The sequence below is a fragment of the Aptenodytes forsteri genome, unplaced genomic scaffold, assembly GCF_000699145.1.
Source record: "Aptenodytes forsteri isolate BGI_AS27 unplaced genomic scaffold, ASM69914v1 Scaffold81, whole genome shotgun sequence".
Lineage (NCBI taxonomy): Eukaryota > Metazoa > Chordata > Aves > Sphenisciformes > Spheniscidae > Aptenodytes > Aptenodytes forsteri.
Window position 1 is genome coordinate 6,464,433 of NW_008795259.1, and position 22,517 is coordinate 6,486,949.

The 22,517-nt window shown below is 38.5% G+C and overlaps 1 protein-coding gene across 1 annotated transcript in view; it reads left to right on the top strand.

The window, feature by feature from the left end:
• The first annotated feature begins 1,701 nt into the window (after positions 1-1,701).
• Positions 1,702-22,517, top strand: part of DROSHA (drosha ribonuclease III) — a 74,784-nt gene continuing 53,968 nt past the window's right edge. Inside the window, exons 1-11 of the mRNA XM_019472044.1 lie at positions 1,702-2,608; positions 2,712-2,771; positions 5,838-5,930; positions 6,915-7,146; positions 8,057-8,198; positions 11,459-11,613; positions 14,973-15,053; positions 16,660-16,746; positions 16,854-16,940; positions 20,018-20,089; positions 21,665-21,764. Coding sequence (XP_019327589.1) covers positions 1,758-2,608; positions 2,712-2,771; positions 5,838-5,930; positions 6,915-7,146; positions 8,057-8,198; positions 11,459-11,613; positions 14,973-15,053; positions 16,660-16,746; positions 16,854-16,940; positions 20,018-20,089; positions 21,665-21,764 — 1,960 coding nt within the window. The 5' untranslated portion in view covers positions 1,702-1,757. The remainder of the gene's footprint in view (positions 2,609-2,711; positions 2,772-5,837; positions 5,931-6,914; positions 7,147-8,056; positions 8,199-11,458; positions 11,614-14,972; positions 15,054-16,659; positions 16,747-16,853; positions 16,941-20,017; positions 20,090-21,664; positions 21,765-22,517) is intronic.

Sequence of the window (22,517 nt, forward strand, 5' to 3'; positions counted from 1 at the left end):
GCTGTGATTCTGTGCGTTCTGAAGCAGTGAAATTACAGTGGTAGAACCAGAGCGGTTCTCCCTGGTGTTAGGGAAGTCTTAGAGCTCTATTTAAGAGAGCTGATAAACAAGACCCTTTGTTTAAATCCTATGACATGTTAAAAAGAAATGTGCTTTAAGGCAAGGCACCGCGGTACAGTGGCCTTTGCTTTAATTTGTTTAAGGTAATAAGAGTTTTGCTCAGCCTGTTTAAATAAAATGTGTATGTAAATGTCAGCAAAGTATAAAACAGTTTTCTGTTAGAAGCCTGAGCTATGTAAGATCATGACTGGAGAACTAAAGCAAAATTGATTCAGCTCTGGAGAGGGAATGAATGCTACCACCGCCAATTCCAGTGGCTTCCACTAAGCCCTGCGTGTGTAAGGAGAGACGTAGGGTCTTCTTGGTTCCTCCTCCTTGATGTCTGTCCTTTCCTTCATTTCTTTTCCTTTTTCCCTCTGGTTCAGCAGAAGTTGTCTGCTGTCTCTCAGCAAGCTATGTCTTTTGCAGCACTGGCACCAGAATGCAGATGAAAGCAGTGTTCTGAGCAGTCCAGGTTGGCCATTTTGCATGGTAGCAGGTGGGAGAATGTTCTGTGCATGTATTTCAGCTTCAGCAGAGCCTCAGTAAAACGAAGGCTTTGTTTTCTTTTATCTGGTGATGTTTCCAATTTTGTGTGTGCGTCTCCTTTCTCCCCCCCCCGAAAACAGGATTTGAGTTCTGCAGCTGCTTAACTAATTGTTTTTTTTCTCTCCCTCCATTCCAGCCAAGACACGATGAATGATTTTTTTTATTTTAATTTTTTTCCTTTTTTCCAGTTCTTGAAACTTAACATTGTAATTAAAGAATGAATTTTAACTTTAATGAAGCACAGTTGTTTTCATTTATAAACGTTAATACAAGGCATTAAATACATGCATAGTTTTGAGCAAGACTTAAGCCTACTTGAAGCAGTGGCAATTGCTGGAAAGGTAACAGGGCCAAGCTGGCAGCTGAGGGATTTTTTGGGAACCATTTATTTCAATGAAATTGGAGTAACAGCACAGTCTACATAAATTTTTCTGTAACCTTTAAGATTCTCAGTCTACAAAAATATACCTACCTAACTTAAAATACTTTGAAATGTCTGTTGAATTCAGTCCTTTACTAAATTTGGGTCTCAAATGCGAATGTAAATTGCTACTATCTCATTTAAAATTTACATGATTTGTTGGACCAGGTAACTTGCAATGAGGTGTTATAAACTCATTCTGCCTGAAGTTTAGAATCATGTTCTAGAAAGAACTCCTCGTTATTGGACTTTGGATGACAATTGCAGTTGTTAAAATGAGTGGTTTCTTTGGCGTGGGGTATCTGAAGGCTTTATATCAAAGTGTCTAGTGAGTCCTAGTAGAGGCACTTGTATCCTTGGCCAGTCATCATATCAATCACTTGTTGAAATTAACATTGCCCTAAGTCAGAGTGTGTGGTCCAGCTGGGGTTCTGGATTAAAGACAGTAGAGTGCTTTCATGGATGAGAAGCTTAAAGGAATCAAAGGGCCATAAATGACCTGTACTAGAGGTCTGAGGAGCACAAAGCTCTCGGTGAGAGATCGTGGATATTGTTTACTGCTTCTGTTAAAGGAAATTGCAGAAACTGTAATTTCAGTACTTGGGGAGTAGTTCCTGCAAATGCATTAAGGACATCCTACAAAAATTGTGTGACACTGGACTTTTATTTTCCTCATTAAAGGTGAGCCATGTCTTTCCATTCCGGGCGAGGATGTCCCCGTGGTCAGGGGGGACCAGGAGCAAGGACTTCAACACAGACCTACCGCCCTCAGAACCTACGGCAGCTTCACCCACAACAGCCCTCTGTACAATACCAGTATGACCAGCAAACTGCCCCTCCAACAACCTATTCAAACCCTCCAACCACCAGTTATATGCCTCCCAGGCCAGACTTTGTGCCCTATCCTCCTCCAGTGCCCCCTTCCGCACAAAATCCCATCAGCCAGTGTCCCATGAGGCCACCGTTTCCAAACCACCAGATGAGGCAGAGCTTCCCGGTGCCTCCGTGCTTCCCTCCTGCTCCCCCGCCCGTGCCAAATCCTAGCAATGCTCCTGTGCCAGGAACTCCTGCTGGGCAAAGCACCTTTCCTTACATGATGCCTCCTCCCGCAGTACCGCATCCTCCTCCCCCACCAGTCATACCACAGCAAGTCAACTACCAGCCTGTGTACTCTGCAGGGTATTCGCAGCAATCGTTCCCACCGCCTAACTTCAATAGCTATCAGCACAACTCTGGCTCCTTTCCGAGCAGCGCTACCAACAGCAGTGGTGGCAGCAGCCATTTTCGGCATGCGGGTCAGTACCAGGGAGAGAAGTCACAAAGTGATCGACGGTCTCCAGAGAGGAGCAAGCACTATGATGAGCACCGACATCGCGAACATGGTCACATCCATGGTGACAGGCATCGGTCCACTAACCATGGGGATCGTCGGGATCGAGGCCGGAGTCTGGATAGGAGAAGGCAGGAAAGCAGTCGGCACCGGACAGATTATGATAGAGGAAGGGCATCGCCTCATCACAGAAGTTATGAGCGTAACAGGTAACTTGAGGTATCTTCTGCCTGCAGAGGGAGAGCTGTCATCGTTGTCCCATACTATTTGTTTGCATCGATGTTCTTCCCTCACACTTGTTTTTCCCTCTAGCTCAGGAGGTAGCCAGTACTCGGGTCTGATGGAAAGAGCTACTGTTCTGACATCTTTCAGGTACTGTGAGGCTTCTGCCTCACCTTTGCAAGCTTGGCAGACTTGTTGCCCTTGTCCGTGGAGATAGCTGGGAGCAAAGAAGCTCTCGTTTGAAAACTGAGTGGATTGCTGATTAGTGCTCTACTCTCATGGTTATTTACCATAGAAACTTATGCACATGTGACATGAAAGTAGAGTTGGCACAACTTTGTGCAAAAAACTGTGTTCAAAGTTGAGCCTTACAAACAGTTAAGTCTCAGCGCTTCAAATTTCAAGATTTAGGTACCAGAGTTAGGGTTCCAGGTGTTATCTGAATTTGGTCTTTCTTTGAGTAAGCCCTGTATTTGTAGAGAACCAGCACTTGGAGGGGTTTATAGTCTGATAGGTGCACGTATCTAATCCCTGCAGTGAGGTGTTTTAGTGAAAAGCACGTTGCGCAGCGTTCATCCTGCTCTGTCCTCATCCTCATGGGACACCAGCGCAGACATGTGCAGGCTTGACAGGACCTCCCAGTGGGTGCTTAGACCTGCCTGTGTGATTCTGTTCAGGATGAAGACCTCAGCAAGCCAGCCTGTGATCTCAAGAGAAGACTGAGGTGAAAATTAGCATACACCAGTTAAAACAAATGGGCAAGTTGTAGGCTATGTTGACATCTTATGATTCAGATGGATGAGTGTGGACTGCTTATTTTGGGATGTATCATGAAGTTTCTGCCTCTCTACTTCATAGACATAAAACAGCTTGCAAATTATGAGCTGACCTGATAAAGTTTGCTGTGTGGTGTTTTAGAGCAAACTGTTATCAGTTAAATCTTCCAGATGTCTTAGATTTGCTCTCTTGGTGGCTGTTTTTGTGTCTGATGATCAAGGTCAGAATATTCAAAGAGAGATACCGGAAAGTTAAGTATCTAAATATTTATCAGAGCACCTGGATCACATGCCCTAATTTTAGAAGCTCTGAGCTTTCTCATGTCATGTGTGGAACATGAATTTACACATAGTGCCTATGGAAATGAAGCCACTTTGATTTAGATATGCAGAGATTTAATTGCAGAACCTTAGACAGCTGTATTCAAAAAAAAAAAAAAAAACAACCACCCCAAAACCCCAAACCTCACATTCAGTAAGTTTACTTTGATTTCCAAAAGAGGATTTTCCTAAAACTGAATGCAACTGGCATTAAGGCACTGGCTTCTTCTGTATGATGAGCTTGTGGAATTTTCTGCCCTTTGTAGGTGACTCAAATATTTGCCACATAATTTCACAATTTATTGCTTAGATTTTAAAGTTCAGTTTTAAGTTTTGAAAATTCATGTTTCCAGCCGCTTCTTTCTCAAACACTTGTGGATTACTGCTTGAGGCCAACAGCTTTCTGGTCTACTTGACAATGTATCTGCGTATTTTAATGAGAACTGTTTGCCGGCCTCAGTGTGTTTTTTTGCACACCATCCCTCTCTCAAGCAAATCAGACGGCATAGAATATGCACTCTCTGAAGACTGAAATCCATGCTTGAACAAGGCACAGGCAGAGAAGGATGAATGGGTGTGGGGAAGAACAATAGATAACTTATGTGAACTTTGTGCTTTGTAAATTTGCATTCTATTTCATGTTACACATATGGAAACATACATATATATGTTCATAAATAATCTTGCCTCATTCTGTTAGCCCACCAAACCACCTGAGGTGCATATTTATAATTCCTTGTGTATCAGCAGACTTGTTTACTAGGAAATTTAACAGCTACACAAATGATTGTGGACTAAAGAGTTGTCAGCTGTTAGCAGAGTATGAAAACTGCCTGTGTGATCTTTGCTGTCTCCTGTACACGGTAATTTGGAATCATTTAGGTTGGAAAAGACCCTTAAGGCAACTCCAACTGTAAACCTAACACTGCCAGGTTCACCACTAAACCATGTCACTAAGCACCGTGTCTACATGTCTTAAATACCTCCAGGGATGGTAACTCAACCACTCTTCCAGGGCTTGATAACCCTTTCAGTGAAGAAATTTTTCCAAATATCCAATCTAAACCTCCCCTGGCGCAACTTGAGGCCATTTCCTCTCTTCCTGTCACTTGCTGCTTGGGAGAAGAGACCAACACCCACCTCGCTACAACCTCCTTTCAGGTAGTTGTAGAGAGCGATGAGGTCTCCCCTCAGCCTCCTTTTCTCCAGGCTAAACAACCCCAGTTCCCTCAGCTACTCTCCACAGGACTTGTTCTCCAGACCCTTCACCACCTTCTGTTGCTCTTCTTTGGACGTGCTCCAGCACCTCAACGTCCTTCTTGTAGTGAGGGGCCCAAAACTGAACACAGTATTCGAGGTGCAGCCTCACCAGTGCCGAGTACAGGGGGACAATCACTTCCCTACTCCTGCTGGCCACACTATTTCTGATACAGGCCAGGATGCCATTGGCCTTCTTGGCCACCTGGGCACACTGCCGGCTCATGTTCAGCTGGCTGTTGACCAACACCCCTAGGTCCTTTTCCCCAAGCCTTCAGTTAATTTAAAGCTCTTTTGCCCCAGAAATATGTTTGGGTGGTCAAGTTCTTTATGTGTATGTGCAAGCTGAGACTTGTAGATGAGATTCGTAGTTTGAGCGTGATGCATATTTTCTGTGTTTATAAGTTTTTTGTGTGTGCTTGAGGTGGCTGTCAGGAAGGGCTTTGCCTGAAACACTTGAATGATTGCTGTGCGTACAAAGCTATTGTGCATGGCATATGTTTTCTTTGCCTTTCTGAGGCATTAAGAGTGGTTGAAGGTACAATAATCTTACCCTTTGCCATTTGTAACAGAAGAGGAAGAATGGCAACAAGTCCTGTGGTGAATTTATAGAAGTTACCTCTGTATGGTATGAATTAACCGTCATATTGAGATAGATGGCTTTATGATAAAGGTGGAGCGGATGGGTGACTGTCTTTCACAAATTTCTTGAAGGTCAGCATTAAGAATGTCTGGGGTTTTAGCAGTCAGCACGTGTGTCATTTTGCATAACATGGACTCAGCCTGCTTCTGTGCTCCTTTCAGGCGTGGAATGTATGAAATGCCAGATTTCTCATTTAACTTATGTTTTGAACTCTCCAAGGGAGCGGGAGAGGGAGAGGCATAGGCACCGTGACAGCAGAAGATCACCATCACCAGACCGATCCTACAAAAAAGATTACAAGAGAGCAGGAAGGTAAGGAAGGTTACGTTTGGTCTCGTGTATTTGGGGCTCTGTGTATCCATGCATGTGAGTTTTTGTGTATGTGCATACGTGCCTGGTTTGAAACTCAGAAAAGATGAGCACCTTAAATTTATAACCATCTGCGTATACATGTGAATGTCAGCTATCTCAAGACCTTGTGAAGCTAGAAACAGGATTAATCTCTGGAGAGAGGGCTTCGCTGCTGTGTCCTGAAGACTTCCTCCTACATCTGCTTCTAGTCTGTAAAGTACCAAGATTATTTAAAGTCATTCTATGTTTAGATCACCTTTTAGGAGCTTTTTTTTTATATTGATATAAAAAAAGAAATTCCTTCTGGATCCTGGATAGTTGAAATCAGTGCAACATTATTGGCTTTGTAGGCAGAGGAGATTAAAAAAAAGAAGTAGTTTTCATACATTCAGCTTCTGAAAGCATAACTCTTGCAATACATAAGGAATATCACAGGTTGTGTTGTTCAAAGAAGTGCCAGAGTTAGAGTAACACAAGCAGCGTGGCTTCTGTATAATCCTTCTAATAAAATCCTAATTCTTTTCTCATGCAAACAGTTTGTGGGCTATGTATTAAAACTTCTTTATATTGTAACTTTTAGTTGTGAGTGATGTGACTTTTAGTTTTTAGTGATGAGTTTCTAACTTTGGAACAAAATTAAAAGAAAGTAATCTAGAATGCAAGTAGGATTTTTAATCTAAAATAGCATATATTTTTTTCATTCTAATTCTTGAAGAAGGTTTAAAATACAAAAGCACTTTCAATTTTAAGTCATTTTTTATAGTAGGTCAGAACTACAAAGTACTCTTTATGTTGCAAGTTAAAAGCAGGAAGAGGCAATTGGATTTTCTGTAGTTTATATGATAGAATGATGTACTGATCTGCAGCAAACTATTTGTTTTTCATTATAAAACTGTCACTGTTAAAATAATAGAGAACTGCTTTTGTTTGCTTTCTCCCACTAAGCCGGTCTCCAAGCAGAGAGAGAAAGAGACCCCGATGGGAGGAGGACAGGGAAAGGTGGTCTGAGAACCAGAGCTCCAGCAAAGAGAAAAATTATACTGCTATCAAAGACAAAGAATCAGAGGAGAATGCATCTGAAAAAAACGAAGAGGAAGATGAGGAATTACTTAAGCCAGTCTGGGTTCGCTGTACCCATTCTGAAAGCTATTATTCCAATGATCCTATGGATCAAGTGGTATGTTTGTGAGAGAACTCTAACATTACTCTACACAGTCTTTTACTGATTATTTGGTACTTGATTAATATGAACCTTTCAGCAAGATCATGTTTTATGTCACTTAATCTTTCTATCCTCCCAATCACCTCAGTCTTTTAACCCTGTTAAGGGCTTTATTTGTTGGTATTCTCTATTTTCATCAGCTTCTTCTGTTTTCATTCAGATTAGTGGTACATGGAAGAGGGGTACTTTTTTGTCTCCAGGAGGGGAAGGGTGGGTTTCTCCATTATACCTGCATTTGAGCAAAGATGCTTCAATCACCATGTATTCCCACAACCTTGGAGAAGTTTTGTACAGAAGCAGGAAGTCAGGATTCTTTGTACTTGAGAATAACACTTGCTGGTGGAGTAGTGATAGAGGAGGAGAGGTTTCTGTTTTTTTGAGGTTTGTGGGAGTTTTTTGTTTGTAGCTGGTTGGTTGTGGGGGGTTTTTTTTTGAGAATAACATGGAGAGTGAACTCATAGTGATTCAAAGCATGCACCAAAATGAGCTGAGTTTTGTGTTTATTGTGTGTGATAAAATTCTTTTTAATTGCAAAATACTTCCACAGGTCTCCTGTTTCTTCTAAACCTGTTAAAAATCAATGCTGAGCTGTACTAAATATGCTTAGTCATAGTTCTGCTTTGTTAGGCCAAGGGTTTGATGATAATGCACCAGCAAATGAAGTAATTTCTCTGCTAATTCATCTGACAGAACAATGTAATGGTATGCTAAAGCCTTAACAAGTATATCCATGTTTCATTGAACTACACCGAGACCCATCTTTCCGCCCCTTGCTTTTCATTGTGAAATGCTGGTGCATGTTGTATTCATGTGCTATTTCCACACTGTCGTTTTTTTTGTTGTTGTTCTGTTTTTTAATTAACAGGGGGACTCTACTGTGGTAGGAACAAGCAAGCTCCGAGATCTGTATGAAAAGTTTGATGAGGAGTTAGGAAAGCGACAGGCGAAGGCCAAAGCAGCCAGGCCGCCGTGGGAACCACCAAAGACCAAGCTGGATGAAGATTTAGGTAGGCAGAAATGATGACAAATCTCTGAAATAGAATAATCTATAGTTAAGCTGGTTTTGGCAGTTGTTTGTATTTAATAATGTTGTTAAGTTTTTTAAGTCCTTCCTTTCTATTGCATATGCATGGGAGTTTTATTGTTGCTTTTGACTGAAGTAAAGCTAGATTTTTTTTACCCAGAAAGCCTAAGGGAAAATGGAGGGTATCCAGCACTGCCTTATGCTAAAGTCTCTTCCATGGCATGAAAACACCCTGAGCATGATCAGATAGGCCAAAGCATGGCTCACAAGAGGCTTTGAGGAGCTCCTAGTCTTATATTTCTAAAAAAGAAGCAAGAGTAGTGGTAAACTCATATGGCTGCTTGTTATGGCACTGAGTTCATCTTTCTTTTGGATTGTATTTTGGTTGTGCAGCTCTGCTTACTATAATCTGACGCAGAAGTATCAGTTTTCAAAACATAGTTTGTCTGCATTGTCATGTGCCACCCATATGGACCTTCTTGCAGTGAAGTAAGTCTGCTAGCTGTATCAGTTGTTGGAAAGGTACTGGTTGAATTAGCAGGGCATACTTTTTGATAGCAATTTGTCTACTCAGAAGTCAGTGAAAGCTGTTTTTCTTACTTTGTTTTGTGAGAACTGTCAGCCGTTCTTGTTATACTTCCAGCATTTCAGTGTTTCATAGTGTGTTTTTCAGTCAGTTGCATTAGTTCAGGAAATTCTTAGGCATATCACATTAATTTAGATACTCTGCTGGGCTTGCTTTTTAACTGATGCTTCATGTCTGCCTGTTGAGCTGCTTCAGACTCATATCTGAGCCTAGTAACTCTTTAAAAATCACATATCAAAAATTCTGAAGTTGAAATACAGGTATATAATGACATGGTCAGTTACATGCAGGCAGTATAAAAAGATACAATACCGGTGAAAGAAAAATAATAAACAGAGATTAAATAAGATGTGAATTCACTTTTGTAAAGGAAACCTTTTTACCTTTTTTTGAATAGTGGATTTGCACATATTTAAATTCACTCAAGAATCATTATCAAAGTTAACTGCAGGGTGTTTCAGGAGGCATATTTTCATGTGGATGAAACGAGGACAAAACTACTGCATTCAGCATACCTGTGTGCTTTACTTTCACATACCTCCACTTTCTCGGATCTCTGCAGTAAGAGTCCCTTTGCTGCTCCAGGCTAAAATATAGGGCCGAGAGCAACTTCTCTGTGTTTATTTTTCCACTCTTTCTGGAGGACCTGAAGGCTCTGCGTTTGCACTGGTCCCCTGGGCTGACTTGGTGTCTGTGCCAGCTTCTCCTACAGCCATGCTTCTGCAGTGTCTAATAGTTTGTCTTATTTTGTACTTAAGTAGATGCTGTCTCTCTTCTGCCTTGTGTTATCAGTAATTGTGTACTGTAGTGAGATAGCTATGCTCTCGAAGAGCGCTTTTAGATCATGAAAGGCTGATTTCAGTACATGAAATCCAAAAGTTCTTTGTTGGTCTTTCAGAATTTCAGCTTACTGTCACAGGTCCCATGCTCATTTTGCACCTAAAATTAGACTTATACAACTAATTAATGTTTATCAGAGAACTTTTAAAACTCAAGTGTTTGTGAATATTTGTAGGAATATACGTGTATGCACATTCAGGCAAAACTTGATTGCAACTGAGCATGTGTGACCTACGTAAATCATATGTCCCAAGGACATATTTTCATAACACCTTATGCTGAATTACAGGCTGTATACATCTTGATTTAAAGAAAAAAGGGAAACATATTTTGCTAGTAATATTCTCTCATTTTCTCTCTCTCTTTCTTTTAACTAAGGAGAGTCTTGTATTCAGTAAATACACATATTTTAAACCATAGTTTCACAGTATTTCAAAGCACTGGCAGGGTAGTTAATATGTTTTCTTTTAAGTCGAAACTTAGAAATAGAAGAAATGTTGCATCCCTTCTTCCAAGAATAATAAACCTTACTTGCTTTGTGCTGTATGTCTTGGCTATGAAGGCATTTATTTGGAGCTGAGATCATCTGTGGAAGTGAGTGACATTATATACATAAGAAAGGGAGTCACTTGTAAGTACCACAGGAGGTTAGAGATATGTGAGATTGGGCTCTGGGTTTTTTTGTGTGTTTGTTTTTGGGGTTTTTGTCTTCCAAGAATAATAAACCTTACTTGCTTTGTGCTGTATGTCTTGGCTATGAAGGCATTTATTTGGAGCTGAGATCATCTGTGGAAGTGAGTGACATTATATACATAAGAAAGGGAGTCACTTGTAAGTACCACAGGAGGTTAGAGATATGTGAGATTGGGCTCTGGGTTTTTTTGTGTGTTTGTTTTTGGGGTTTTTGTGTTTTTTTTCTTTTTAAGTCCAGACACTTATTAACATTACTCTGACAAGACCACAGAGGAGACATTTTAACAAGTCTAAGACAATCTTCTTTTTTTTTTTTCCTTAGCATTGTTCTCCCCTCTGATAGAAAAATTGTTTCAGTTAATACAAAGAAAAATGTCTTTAGAAAAAAAAAGTAAGGAGGAAAACTCACAGAACAGGACTTCCAAAGAACTTATAGCTGCATTCACTCAGCTAGTAGTTCCAGGTTTTCTTCTTGTCTGTGGTTTCTAATATGTTATAATGAATTTATTAGAAATAATTGATTTTGAAAAATGAGTCTAACAGTACATGTTCTATAATAATTCTATCCATATGTGCTGTTTGGTAACTCTTAAATAGACAATATCCTGCTACAGACAGGAGCATTTTTAGGTAAAATGAAATAGACGTAAGCACTTTGCTCATAGCAAGCAGAATTAACTTTTAAACAACAAAAGGTTCTGTTTAGCTCATTCTAATGACCTTAAGTGTATTCTTTCTCTTTTCTTTCTTTTTTCTTTTTCTTTTTTTTTTTTTAACTTTACGGTCATACTTGTGTTGGTTATAGCTCTGTAATCTTTAATGTCAAGTAACTGAAATTGTTCTTCTACAACTGATCAGTGGTGCTCCTGGACAGCCAAACAGCAATCTGATGCATGCAAACAGATGCAGTTGTTGTAGGCATTTAATATCCATAGCATTTGCTGTCATTTTTAATTAAAAATGTAGTTGCTGTCCCTCTTTTCATTAGTGTGAATGTCATGCACAACTTAACTAACTGTGGCATACTGAAAGTTATTAATGTCATGTTAGAGAATGCATTGCTACTGGGGAAGAGAGTGTGTGGAAGTGTTTTTCACTGACTTTATTTTCCCTGTGTGAATCAGAGAGCTCCAGTGACTCAGACTGTGACTCTGAAGATGACAGCAGCTGCTCTAGCAGTTCAGATTCTGAAGTTTTTGACGTCATTGCAGAAATTAAGCGTAAAAAAGCACACCCTGATCGTCTCCATGAAGAACTGTGGTACAATGATCCAGGACAGGTAGGGTGAGAGGAAAAAGTACCGTGTGTCTGAAAGTCATTCTCCCCTGTAGACCTAAAATTCTGCATTGTTGTCAAACATGCTGAGTGACATTTATTTCAATATGCATTTTTTTTTACCCCCCTTTTCTCTCTCATCTTCTTCAAAGCACTTCACTTTTGATTTCAAGAGTGTGGTTTCAGCTCATGAATCCTGGGGATTATTCAGCTGCAATCACATCTGACACTGTTAATAAAACCTGAATTGCTAACAGTGTACTAATGCTGTCCTCTTAGCCCTGAGATAAAAGTACACAGATGAATTCTGGGATGGAGAAAAAGCAGCATGTTTACCTCCTTTACAAATTTTTCACCTAAAAGCTCTCAGCTCATAATGATAAATAATGTTTTAAATATGTGGTTAATGCTCCTAATTTCTTGTCTAATGGTTCTTTTGTAATTGCATGGAGATTATAGTTCTCATTAAATGTAATTGCTGAGCTCATGAAGTGTTGTTTTGAATGTATACATTGCACAGAAGACTAGTTTTTGTTTGCAAATTTGCCATCTTCATCTTTCTTACTTAAATATTTTACAGTCTATTCTAACTCATTGTCAAATGGCATCTCAGTAAATTTATTCTTCTGGCACTTTGTGTGATGCATGAGTTTAGCATGCAACAAATCATAATGCCAAGAGATACTGCAATGCTTATTGCCACTGTGGTAATTCAAAGGTCTGTTGAATATTCTATTACAGACTCATATTTATGCTTCTAGTTAAAAAAAAAAAAAATTTGACCGAGCATAGCTAGCTGTTTTTATTTGTATGGAAAACAAAATTAGCGAACTGTTTAGATACTTAACTGAAAAAAAAAACCGAGCATAGCTAGCTGTTTTTATTTGTATGGAAAACAAAATTAGCGAACTGTTTAGATACTTAACTGAAAAAATTGTGTAGCTCTTGGGCACACTTCAAGGTAATGTTCTAGGCCAGAATATTAGCTGAATAAGAAGTGGAATAACTGTAGGATGAATAGATTCAGAAATGTGTGGTTTATGAGTTTCCTGCTGAAAAACTTTCTTTCCCTAGCTGTTTTTATTTGTATGGAAAACAAAATTAGCGAACTGTTTAGATACTTAACTGAAAAAATTGTGTAGCTCTTGGGCACACTTCAAGGTAATGTTCTAGGCCAGAATATTAGCTGAATAAGAAGTGGAATAACTGTAGGATGAATAGATTCAGAAATGTGTGGTTTATGAGTTTCCTGCTGAAAAACTTTCTTTCCCAAAAACTTGCTTGAGACTGACTCTTCATCTTTCTTGAAGGGGCTGAAATCAGATCATGGTGAGCTTGTCGGTGCTCTACTACTTTTGAGTAGATTTTATTTGAAAACGTTTTCCTAGGTATTTATCTGGTATGCCAGAATGCTTTCTAACTATCACTACGTAAAACAGGAATGATTGCTGTGCACACTGGCACGTACAAGTACACCGTCTGACACGGAACCAGATTTTTAGGATGGATCTTCCCAACCCTTCAGTCTGAGCAGTGTGTTTGTTACTTTGGATAGTCTCCAGCAGTGCTGGCAGTTGCCAGAAAATAAATTGTTAAAGCAGATGCCACCGCAGTGGCCTTTTGCTTACAAGTGTTATCTGCTTGTTTGTGTTGCCCTGTTAGCAAGAGAAAGTTAGAAGCCATTACTTTAGTTTTATGTAAAGTTGTGACCTTTCAACATCATTTTATCGTCACTTCATGATTGCTCTTCTGCATTTTTCTTTTTTCCATGAGCTGTGTCATTAAAGACAAGATAGATACGTATCTGACTTGCTTCTCAAGTCCTGGGCTTTACGGTGCTTCACATGTCCCTCAGTTTCGGTCTGTGCATTTAATGTAAAAGAGGCAGTGTTAGTGCTGAACAGTTCTAAGAATTAAGGATGAGATTTTAAAAAATAAGTGATGATTATTCTAACAGCCTCAGTAGGCCCTTATTTTTTGGGGAGTGATGAGCAATTTGCATTTTTTAACTCTCTTCTGTTTTGTGGCTATATAAGCCAGTGAGGAAGTATGCTTTTACTTATAAGCATGATTCAATTTCATTGAGCTTGTACTCCCCTCAAGGGTCTCGAAGCGTGGAAAAAAATGTGTGAACAAAAAGCAGTCATGTCACTCTGTTGTTAAGATTGCATGACTAAGTTCCCAAAGGAGTAGAGAAGTGCCTTACTTCTTACGTTCCTTTGCATGTATGCACTGTGCCAGTCTGAAGAAATTAAACTGAGATTAACATTCAGAGAATTAACATCAGAACTAGAAAGTTCTAGTCTCTAGACTAGTTCTAGTCTAGAAAGACAGTCTCTCCCAACTGTCTGAAGACTGCATTAACAGCAGTTTGGTGGTTCTTGCTTCCTGAGGTATCTTCACATTGTATCTATTTGATGATACTATTGAGCCCCACCGTGGACGCTGTTTCCATTTTCAGGCTGCTTGTAATGGTATGGAAAGTTCTGCTGGTTTTTGTATTGTATTGAAAGGTGGTGGTGTTTTTTCTAAGTCTAAAAAGAATGTTTCAGTTCTTGGATTCAAACTTTGAAAAACTTCATTAAAGCCTGGGGGTTGGGAACTTAATTTGTTTCTCTGGTTTGGTTCTGGGGCTTTTTGTTGGATTTCTGCAATGGGCGTGATGTTAAGAGCAGAAAGCTTTAGGGTATTGCAGTAATTAGTAGTCTGCATTGAACTTGATCATAAAAGTGAAAAAAAACCCATGAGCTTTATAGTATGTACAATGGCCCTTTTTGATATAGCTACTTGTTGCACCCATACAGAATACTGAAGTGGATATTTTTTTCCCCCCTTCCTCTTTTTTACTGATCTGTTCGCAGGATGCATTTGAAGTGTTCCCATTGCTTCTTTAAAGTAACAAGTAAAATCTTCAAATGGTCTGCTTTGCATACTTTTGGTGATAGCCTTGCCACATTGCAGAGGGGTTAATCAAGGACAGGATTTCAGTCAGGGAACTGAGTGGAACTGTTTGAACGTGGAGATTTCAGTACATGAATATTTGCATGTGAATGTTTAGGACCTGAATCTCATTTTAGGCAGACAGTGTGCTGTTTGTATGTATAAGAAATGGAAAAGATGTGGTACAATTCTGCTGAGAGCATTTTTCCATCTTGTGCTTCTGAAAAGGTGATGAAGTTCTAATGCTATTGTGCAGTTTTCTTACATTAGCCTATACTGTTTTCAGTTTTATTGGCTTAAGAACATTCACTTAATCTAAGCATGACAGGCTTTTAGAAGCATCAGCACCCCGGGCATTAAAACCAACATGCTTTTCCAAAACCATTTTTCAATAAAAACAGAATCCTATTTTGTTTTTGACAGATGAATGATGGACCTTTGTGCAAGTGCAGTGCTAAAGCCCGACGAACAGGAATAAGACATGGCATTTATCCTGGTGAAGAGGTAAGTAATTCTAAGAATTGCAATTATGAATATAAACTTGCTGCTGTAAACTCATACTTGGGTTGATTTGAGTTTTTTTTTACTGTGATTTGCAGGCTTAGTAAAAACTCCTGTGCAACTTTAAATCACTGAGGTGTGTAACCTCATATTTAAAATGCAATACTGGTAATGAAATCCACCTGAAAACTATGGAGAACTTTTGCTTGTATTTGTTTAGTTCTAGGGTGGTTTTTTTTAAGTTGCTGAAACACTATTACATTAATAAAAAAGAACTTGTGGTCAAAGATCTAATATGTTCAAGTGGATGAGTATGTTATGAGGGCCCTCTTTGTGAAGGGATTGCTTTAAAGGTAAAACGAAAAGTAAATAAAATAGTAATTCTGCTGCTGACAGGAGCAGGAAGCTTGTCGGGAGGTGTTCTTGCCTTAGCACTAGAGCATGTCTGCACTGTAAACATTCCTCCCCGCATTCTCTGCAAGAAAAACACTAGAGACAAGGGGGGAGAAAATTTTAGCCAGAGAAAACTGATATATAAAACTTGCTGCATGAAGGCAGCCGCTCCCTGGATCAAGGCCAGCTGGGAATTTGAGGTTTCAGAAAATCTCCTAGGATGTACTAGTTTTTAGTGTCCTGTAGATAAAACTGCCTAGCTTTAAACTGACTGGTTTGTAACTGTCGTGTCGCAGCAGTGAGAAGCTTAATTTGGGGCTGAACAGTCAGAGTAATTACCCTACTTATTGGATGGATTTTGCAAAGTGCACAGAGCTGTGTAGTGGCGTAGCTATCTTGCTATCGCCATCAGGCCAACTTTTGTAATGCTGTTTAGAATAGTGCCCTGTTCACTGCAGTGATTTTGGTGGTTTTTTTGCTGTGCGGACAGATGTATTTTGAGCAGGCTGGTGGCAGCCTCTCAACTGCAGCAAATTGGATGTAGGGCGTACGAGAAACTTTTTTTCTGACTGCTGAGGATTTTTGGGTCTTTAAACTGGACTGCTTCAGAACAAGCTGGAAGAAAACATGAATCCCAGGCATTTGGTGTCGCATCAGAGTGCACAGAGGGCTGGCTGCCTTTGGACCTTGCAGGCAGGCGTTACAACCTGGCAGACAGAGCAGGGTTACCAGAGCTGCCTCTTGGTGATAGACTAATCCCTTCTTTTCAGGCCCCAGACTTGCCCCAAGCAGATGAGCTGATACCTGTCTATCTCGGTAGCATACTTTGAGATCTTTTCATGTGAGGTCCAGGTTCCTTTTCATAAGCTTTTAAAATCAGTTTCCTGAAACAAATTTATATAAAAGAGGAAATTAGTCTGGTACGTAAACAACTAACTGCTGTGGGTAAGAAAGATGGAGAGTCAAATGGAAAATAAAAAATTACAGCAATGTTTTTTCACCTTTTTTTCCTTTTGATAGCTTTAAAAATATTTCTGAAAGTGAAAATGTAGATAAGGCCCCACTTCCCCCTTCCCAGAATGCTTAATTATGACTACCTGCTTTTATTTAATTTTTCCTAGTGCATATTTCATGGCTATTAGAAATGCTTTATTCTCTCTTTTAATCTAAATTTGCCTTGACTCTACACATAATTCTACTTATCTCTTTCTTTAAGCCCATTAAACCATGTCGCCCCATGACCAACAATGCTGGAAGACTATACCACTATCGAATTACTGTGTCGCCTCCCACAAACTTCTTAGTAAGTACTTTATAAATAATTCTAACTAGGACTCTAATTTTGTTTTCAATGACGGAAGTAGTACTACTTCTTGCTTACTCCGTGGTGGTTTTGTTTGCTTTTTTTAGACAGACCGACCTACTGTTATTGAGTATGATGACCATGAATATATCTTTGAAGGGTTCTCAATGTTTGCACATGCCCCACTAACAAACGTAAGTGTGTTCATTGCTACATACATGGGATTTGTTTGGAAGGCAAGCTGTTTCTGCCCTGAAGTAGAACTTCTCTAAAACAATGGTACATGTGTGTTGCAAACATCTTGCCAGCACTGGGGACATGAGAAAGACATTTGTGCTAATGAGTCTCAGGTTTTGTCTTGACTAATTGTGGTAAGCATTGTCTTCAAACTGTGACTGAGAATGTAATGTTTTTACAGGTTTCACAGTTTGGAAGTGAAATAAACCATGGAATAAATTGTTAAAACTAATTGGACTTAAATTGGATGAGGAGGTTTGTTAAGTTGAAAAAGTTTTAAAAAAACCAGCAACAACAATAAAAAAAGGTTTTCCCTTTATTAAGTGACAAATGGACTTTTTTCAGAGATCCACTCTAAAGGGATTTCTGTCTTCTAAAAACTTACCTAGACATATTCACTACTTTCTAACATCTGTTCAGCTTCTTCAGGAAGTAGGGAAGTTATGATTTTTATTAAAAGCTGTAGGTATTTAAAGGCAATTAATTTTATGTTTTGAAAGCAAATATAACAAGAAAAGGACATGATTGGTACCTGACTGCCCTGCTTTTCCGATGTAAGCCGAGTTAGCCATATCTGAATGAAAAATATGCAACTACTTAATTTCTGTACATGTAAAGATTTTTTGTTATCTTGATATTTTAAGAACTGTTTTTTCAAATGTTGTAGGGTTTGTTTGTTTCCTTGGTTTTATACCTATTATTAGCTACACCACCAATGCCAAACCCAGTGTAAGAATGGTTATCAGGACAGGACTGGGTTGTAAGAATACTGGAACTGAGAGGCACTGAGAAGAAAGCATTTTTTTTTTGGTGACATTGCATAATATATATGACAGTACTTTACTTTTGGTGAGCAGGGGAAGGGACTGTAATGTTGATGAGGAGTCAGTAAGAGAGTAGAGTTCAGCCTGTGGGGTTGCAGTGTGAAGCAGTCCTGCCAGGTAGCATTAACTCAGCCTTGGGGTTAAAGGCAGATTTGTCCCGAGGCTTTACATTTTCACTTTGCAAACGAGCAAAAAGGAACGGGTTTATTTTACTCCCATTAAAAGGGTAAAAAGACCACCTTATCTTTAGTTTTGTATCTACTGCATGACAGGAAGGCAGAGTTATGGATATCTTTAATATACAGAGAACAAGGAAAACTCTTCTTGTCTGACATGAGTAGTTAGTGAAGACTTTAAGCTTACTCTTACTGTAAAGTGCATGTGTGTTTTTTCTCATTCCAAATAGGGGAAGTGATCAGCAGCAAATGATTACTTTTTTTACAGAGTTGAATACAAAGCAACACCGTATTGTCAGTTCCTGTTACTAACAGGTATAAAGCCCTTTGGAAGGAGTCTTTTGCTGTCTTGAGATGATTTTTGGCAACATAAAAACTGCTGTTTGAGAGACATTTTGGAACATATTTGATAAAAGGGAGGTGGCAAAGGGTAGCAAAACCAGAGATCCGAACACCAACATCTTTGAATGAACGAGATTTCTGTAATTTGAAGTCTTAGCTTTGCACACTGTTAGAAGTCTTACTACTGTTATTACTATTACTCAGCAATAATTCAGCAGGTCAGATATTAGGGAAAATGGTTAGTACAGTCATAAGAGAAATCATAATTTTCTTAATATAACTACCAAAACAATTTTATAGGACCAACCACATTTTCCTTTGCTATTTATTTGCTTGTGTACATGGAACTCTAATTCATGGAGATTTTGGTTGTGGTCACTTCTCTAAAGCACTCATTTTCTATTCAATACAAAGAAAAATACCCCAGGCTACTGAGTTTCTGAATCGGAGTATCTTCTCCTGGTTGAACTTACATGTTAGAAACTGAGTTTCTAATCGGAGTATCTTCTCCTGGTTGAACTTACATGTTAGAAAGTAAGCAAATACTCCCTGTATTTTTTTTTTGTTTGTTTTTAAAAAGCTCCGCTGATTTAAATGTGAAAGGTTTTCCTCCCCTCAGATTCTAAATGGGACATTTGACTTCCAAGGTTTTTTATTTTTGTATTCACATTTAATATTGTATCAAATTGTAGAAAGTGCAATTTTTTTATTTGGTTGGTTGGTGTAGCTTCTTAGTTTATCATGCAGATATCAACAGATTTTTGTAGAGAAAATAGTCAGATGTTTGACAGTGGGCTGCAAGAAGATGCAAGCAGAATATTGCACCTCTGCTAAGTCCATTGATTTCAGTGCAGTCCCAGCACCGATCAGATATTTATTTGTGAACTTATCAATGCAAAATAACCTTGGGTTGCCTCACTTTCACAGATCATTGAATTGTTCTAAGATTCTTTTACGCTTGCAAGGGCAGTGAATAGTAAAACTTGCTAAGAGCTGTAGATGTGTGGGGTAGGATTAGGCATTTCTGTAGTCTTTCAGAAATTTAGCATTTTTGCTTTAAAAAATCCCATTTAAAAAACCAAACACACACCTTCAGCAGTCCGTGGACTTTGCAAACAAAGGAACCTTTTTTCAAAGGTGAAAAAAAGGAGTTTGTCTTACTAGTTAGTTGAGTGAACTTCTGAGAATATTTATTGGATGAAGTTAGTATAAACCTATAAATTTATCCTGAAGTTCTTATATTGTGTTGCTATGACTTAAAGCCATATTTTAAGACAGTATAGCTAACAGAATTGGCAGCATGCTAAAAACCCCTTGCCTTCAGGTCATTGTATCAATCTGACATGTTGTGTCACCAGCAATAAATTAACTTCCAAATATACAAGTGAGAGAAGATATGGGTTTACTGAGCTTTGCTTTTTCTTCTAAACAAATTTTCATCTCCAGTAGATGGCATTATTTAATCTTCCTTTACCATCCCTCCTGTCAGCCCTGTGTTATTACAGAGGTGGAGGTTAGAACTGTTACTTCTCTTGAACATGCTTGTGTTCCTGTCTTTGCATGATCCCGCAGAGCAGCTGTTTTAGTAAGTGTCCTTTTCAGCAGACAGTAATACCTTTGCATACAAAATTGTATTAACTATACATTTGATGCTGTATAGTTTTTCATGCGAAATTTCTATTTTCCTTCCAGATTCCTCTATGTAAAGTAATCAGATTTAACATTGACTATACAATTCATTTCATTGAGGAGATGATGCCTGAGGTAAGAAGGATAATTAGTCAAAAAGTCAGAGTGGGTTGTGAGTTGTTGATATGCTTAATGGATTAAACTCTTCAGAATGCCGTCTTGTAAAGTCTCTAAGAGACAGGCTGTGTTCTGAACGAATGGCTGAAAAGGAACTTGTACTCACAGGTACTAGCATAAATCCATCTACCTAGGCTATCATACATTAAAATCAAATAGTAAGAAGTGCTTATATCGATAGCTTCTTTTCATTTTAAGTTATATACAATATACGTCAGGTACTCTTATCTGTAAGCTGAGTTAGGCATTATCCTTCTTTTATGGTTGACAAAAATAAGGCATATGGAGGTGCTGGTTTGCCAGGTCCACATAAGTCAATGGCAGAGCTGAGACTTAAACATGAGTTTGAAGCTCTGAAGATTGCTTATCAGTACTTAATATAAGCTGTTGCCAAAACAAATTTCCGGTGGATACAAACAAAACACATTCAGTTCATTTTCTTTTTTTTTTTATTACAAATTAATCCCTGGTGAAGCCAGTTTGTGAAGTAAATTGCTACAGTGGAACAGCATGTGGAAGTACAGAAACACCCCTGCATATTAACTACAAAGATAGGATCAGTGTTTAATTTAGTCACATATATTTACATTTTTCTTCCTAGTTATCTCTCTTTTTGTTGCTCAACAGCATCTAAATATATGCAAGAGCCCTGAAATTCCTCAGCAAGATTAATGTGATCAAAGCAATTCATTTCTTGTTACTGAATGTGCTGTGTTGTCTCCAAATCCTGTTCTAAAACAACAAATGGCTACCAAGCAAAATAGGGAATTTGACATTTTTTTGGACTCCTGGTCAATTGGCTACAGCGCTATTTGCAGACTGTCTTTACTAATGCATTCTTGCAGAAGAGTTTGTCTTGTTGGGTTTGGAATTTATAGCTGTTATCATACACGTACAATTTATATCAACCTGGCCTGATTTTGTTTGTCAGGGAAGGCTTTTTAAGTTCCTTCATTTCTGAATGAAAGCTCTTTGCTTTGGAGGAGCTGCTTCCCCACTTGATGAGAAGAATCTCATTCTTTTTCTTTTTTTTTTTTTTCTTCCTCTCCTTTCCTGTTGGCTCTTGAGGTCAAAATCCTCAATTTGCGTTGTACTGATACGTTGCTATGGAAGTGATCATGATATCACAGATGGTGATTTATAAACTTTTAATACGAACATGTAGGAAAAAGTGAATTATGAAAAAGATCCTTCTCAGAAATGTCATCTGCTTAGCTTACTCAGGTGAAAGGGTTTTAGTGCATGGCGAATTATCACAGATTCGTAATTTCTGCCTATAGTGTTGATTTGGACATTGACTAAAGAGTCTTCATTACAATGCTTTCTTGGCAATGCTTTCTGAAGAGATCAGTGTGTTATGTTACAGTAGGTGATTAGAGATATATCAATACTGTTTCCAAAGCCAGTGTCTAGCAGTTGGCAAATATGAAGACACTGTTTTTTTCATTGTTTTATTTAAATATACCTGAGTGGCATTATTTGTATTATAGTACTATATAATTATAATTCTGGTTTATTTTTTTCTTTCCCCAGAATTTTTGTGTGAGAGGTCTTGAGCTGTTCTCTTCATATCTATTCCAAGATATTTTGGAATTCAAAGATATTTTGGAGCTCTATGACTGGAATCTTAAAGGGAACTTTTATTTAGAGAAAAAAAAACAACATACAAAACCCCAATTAGTTGCAGCTTTTGTAAATAGGACTCTATTTTGTTATGTTCTTTGGTTTAAAAAGAAAAAAGTGGGGAGGGGCCTCAAAAGAACAGAGTCAAATGCTGGTTTATGTGAGAAGGACAAACTTCCACTTTGTTCTTCAAGAATATGAAATATATTAGAGTTCATTAGTGTGAACTGTAGCAATTAAAGTGCACAAACTTGGCACTGTATTCTTGCAGATAAACTAAATTTCTTCCTAAATCCAAAACAATTCTTTTTAATCAAACAGTAAATACTATTGTATGTTTAATATTGCACAGTATCGTGTGCATGGTATTTTGAAAGCCAAGGTGTTAGGTAAACTATACTCTGTTTTTACAAGCTAACAAACAAGTTACTCATACAGTATTTCTCTACGGTCAACTTATAAAGCAGTGTCATACAGACAGCCGTAGAGGGATAACATGTCATTATAGCTGAATGTTTTTGACTTGACAAAATGAAAATATATGTTTCTGTGGAGAGTGCGATGAAGGAGAATTTCAGGGATGATCCTTCCCTTGGTCTAAAAGAAAACGGAGAATATCAAAGGAATTTCATTTCAGAATCTGTAGTGTGTTTTGTTGTCTTGACTTTGTCTATGGAGATGCACTCTGCACTTATTACAGTGAAACTTGTATGCTCCTCTGTTTAATACATTTTGTGTAGCCGCCTTTGGTTTAATATTAAAT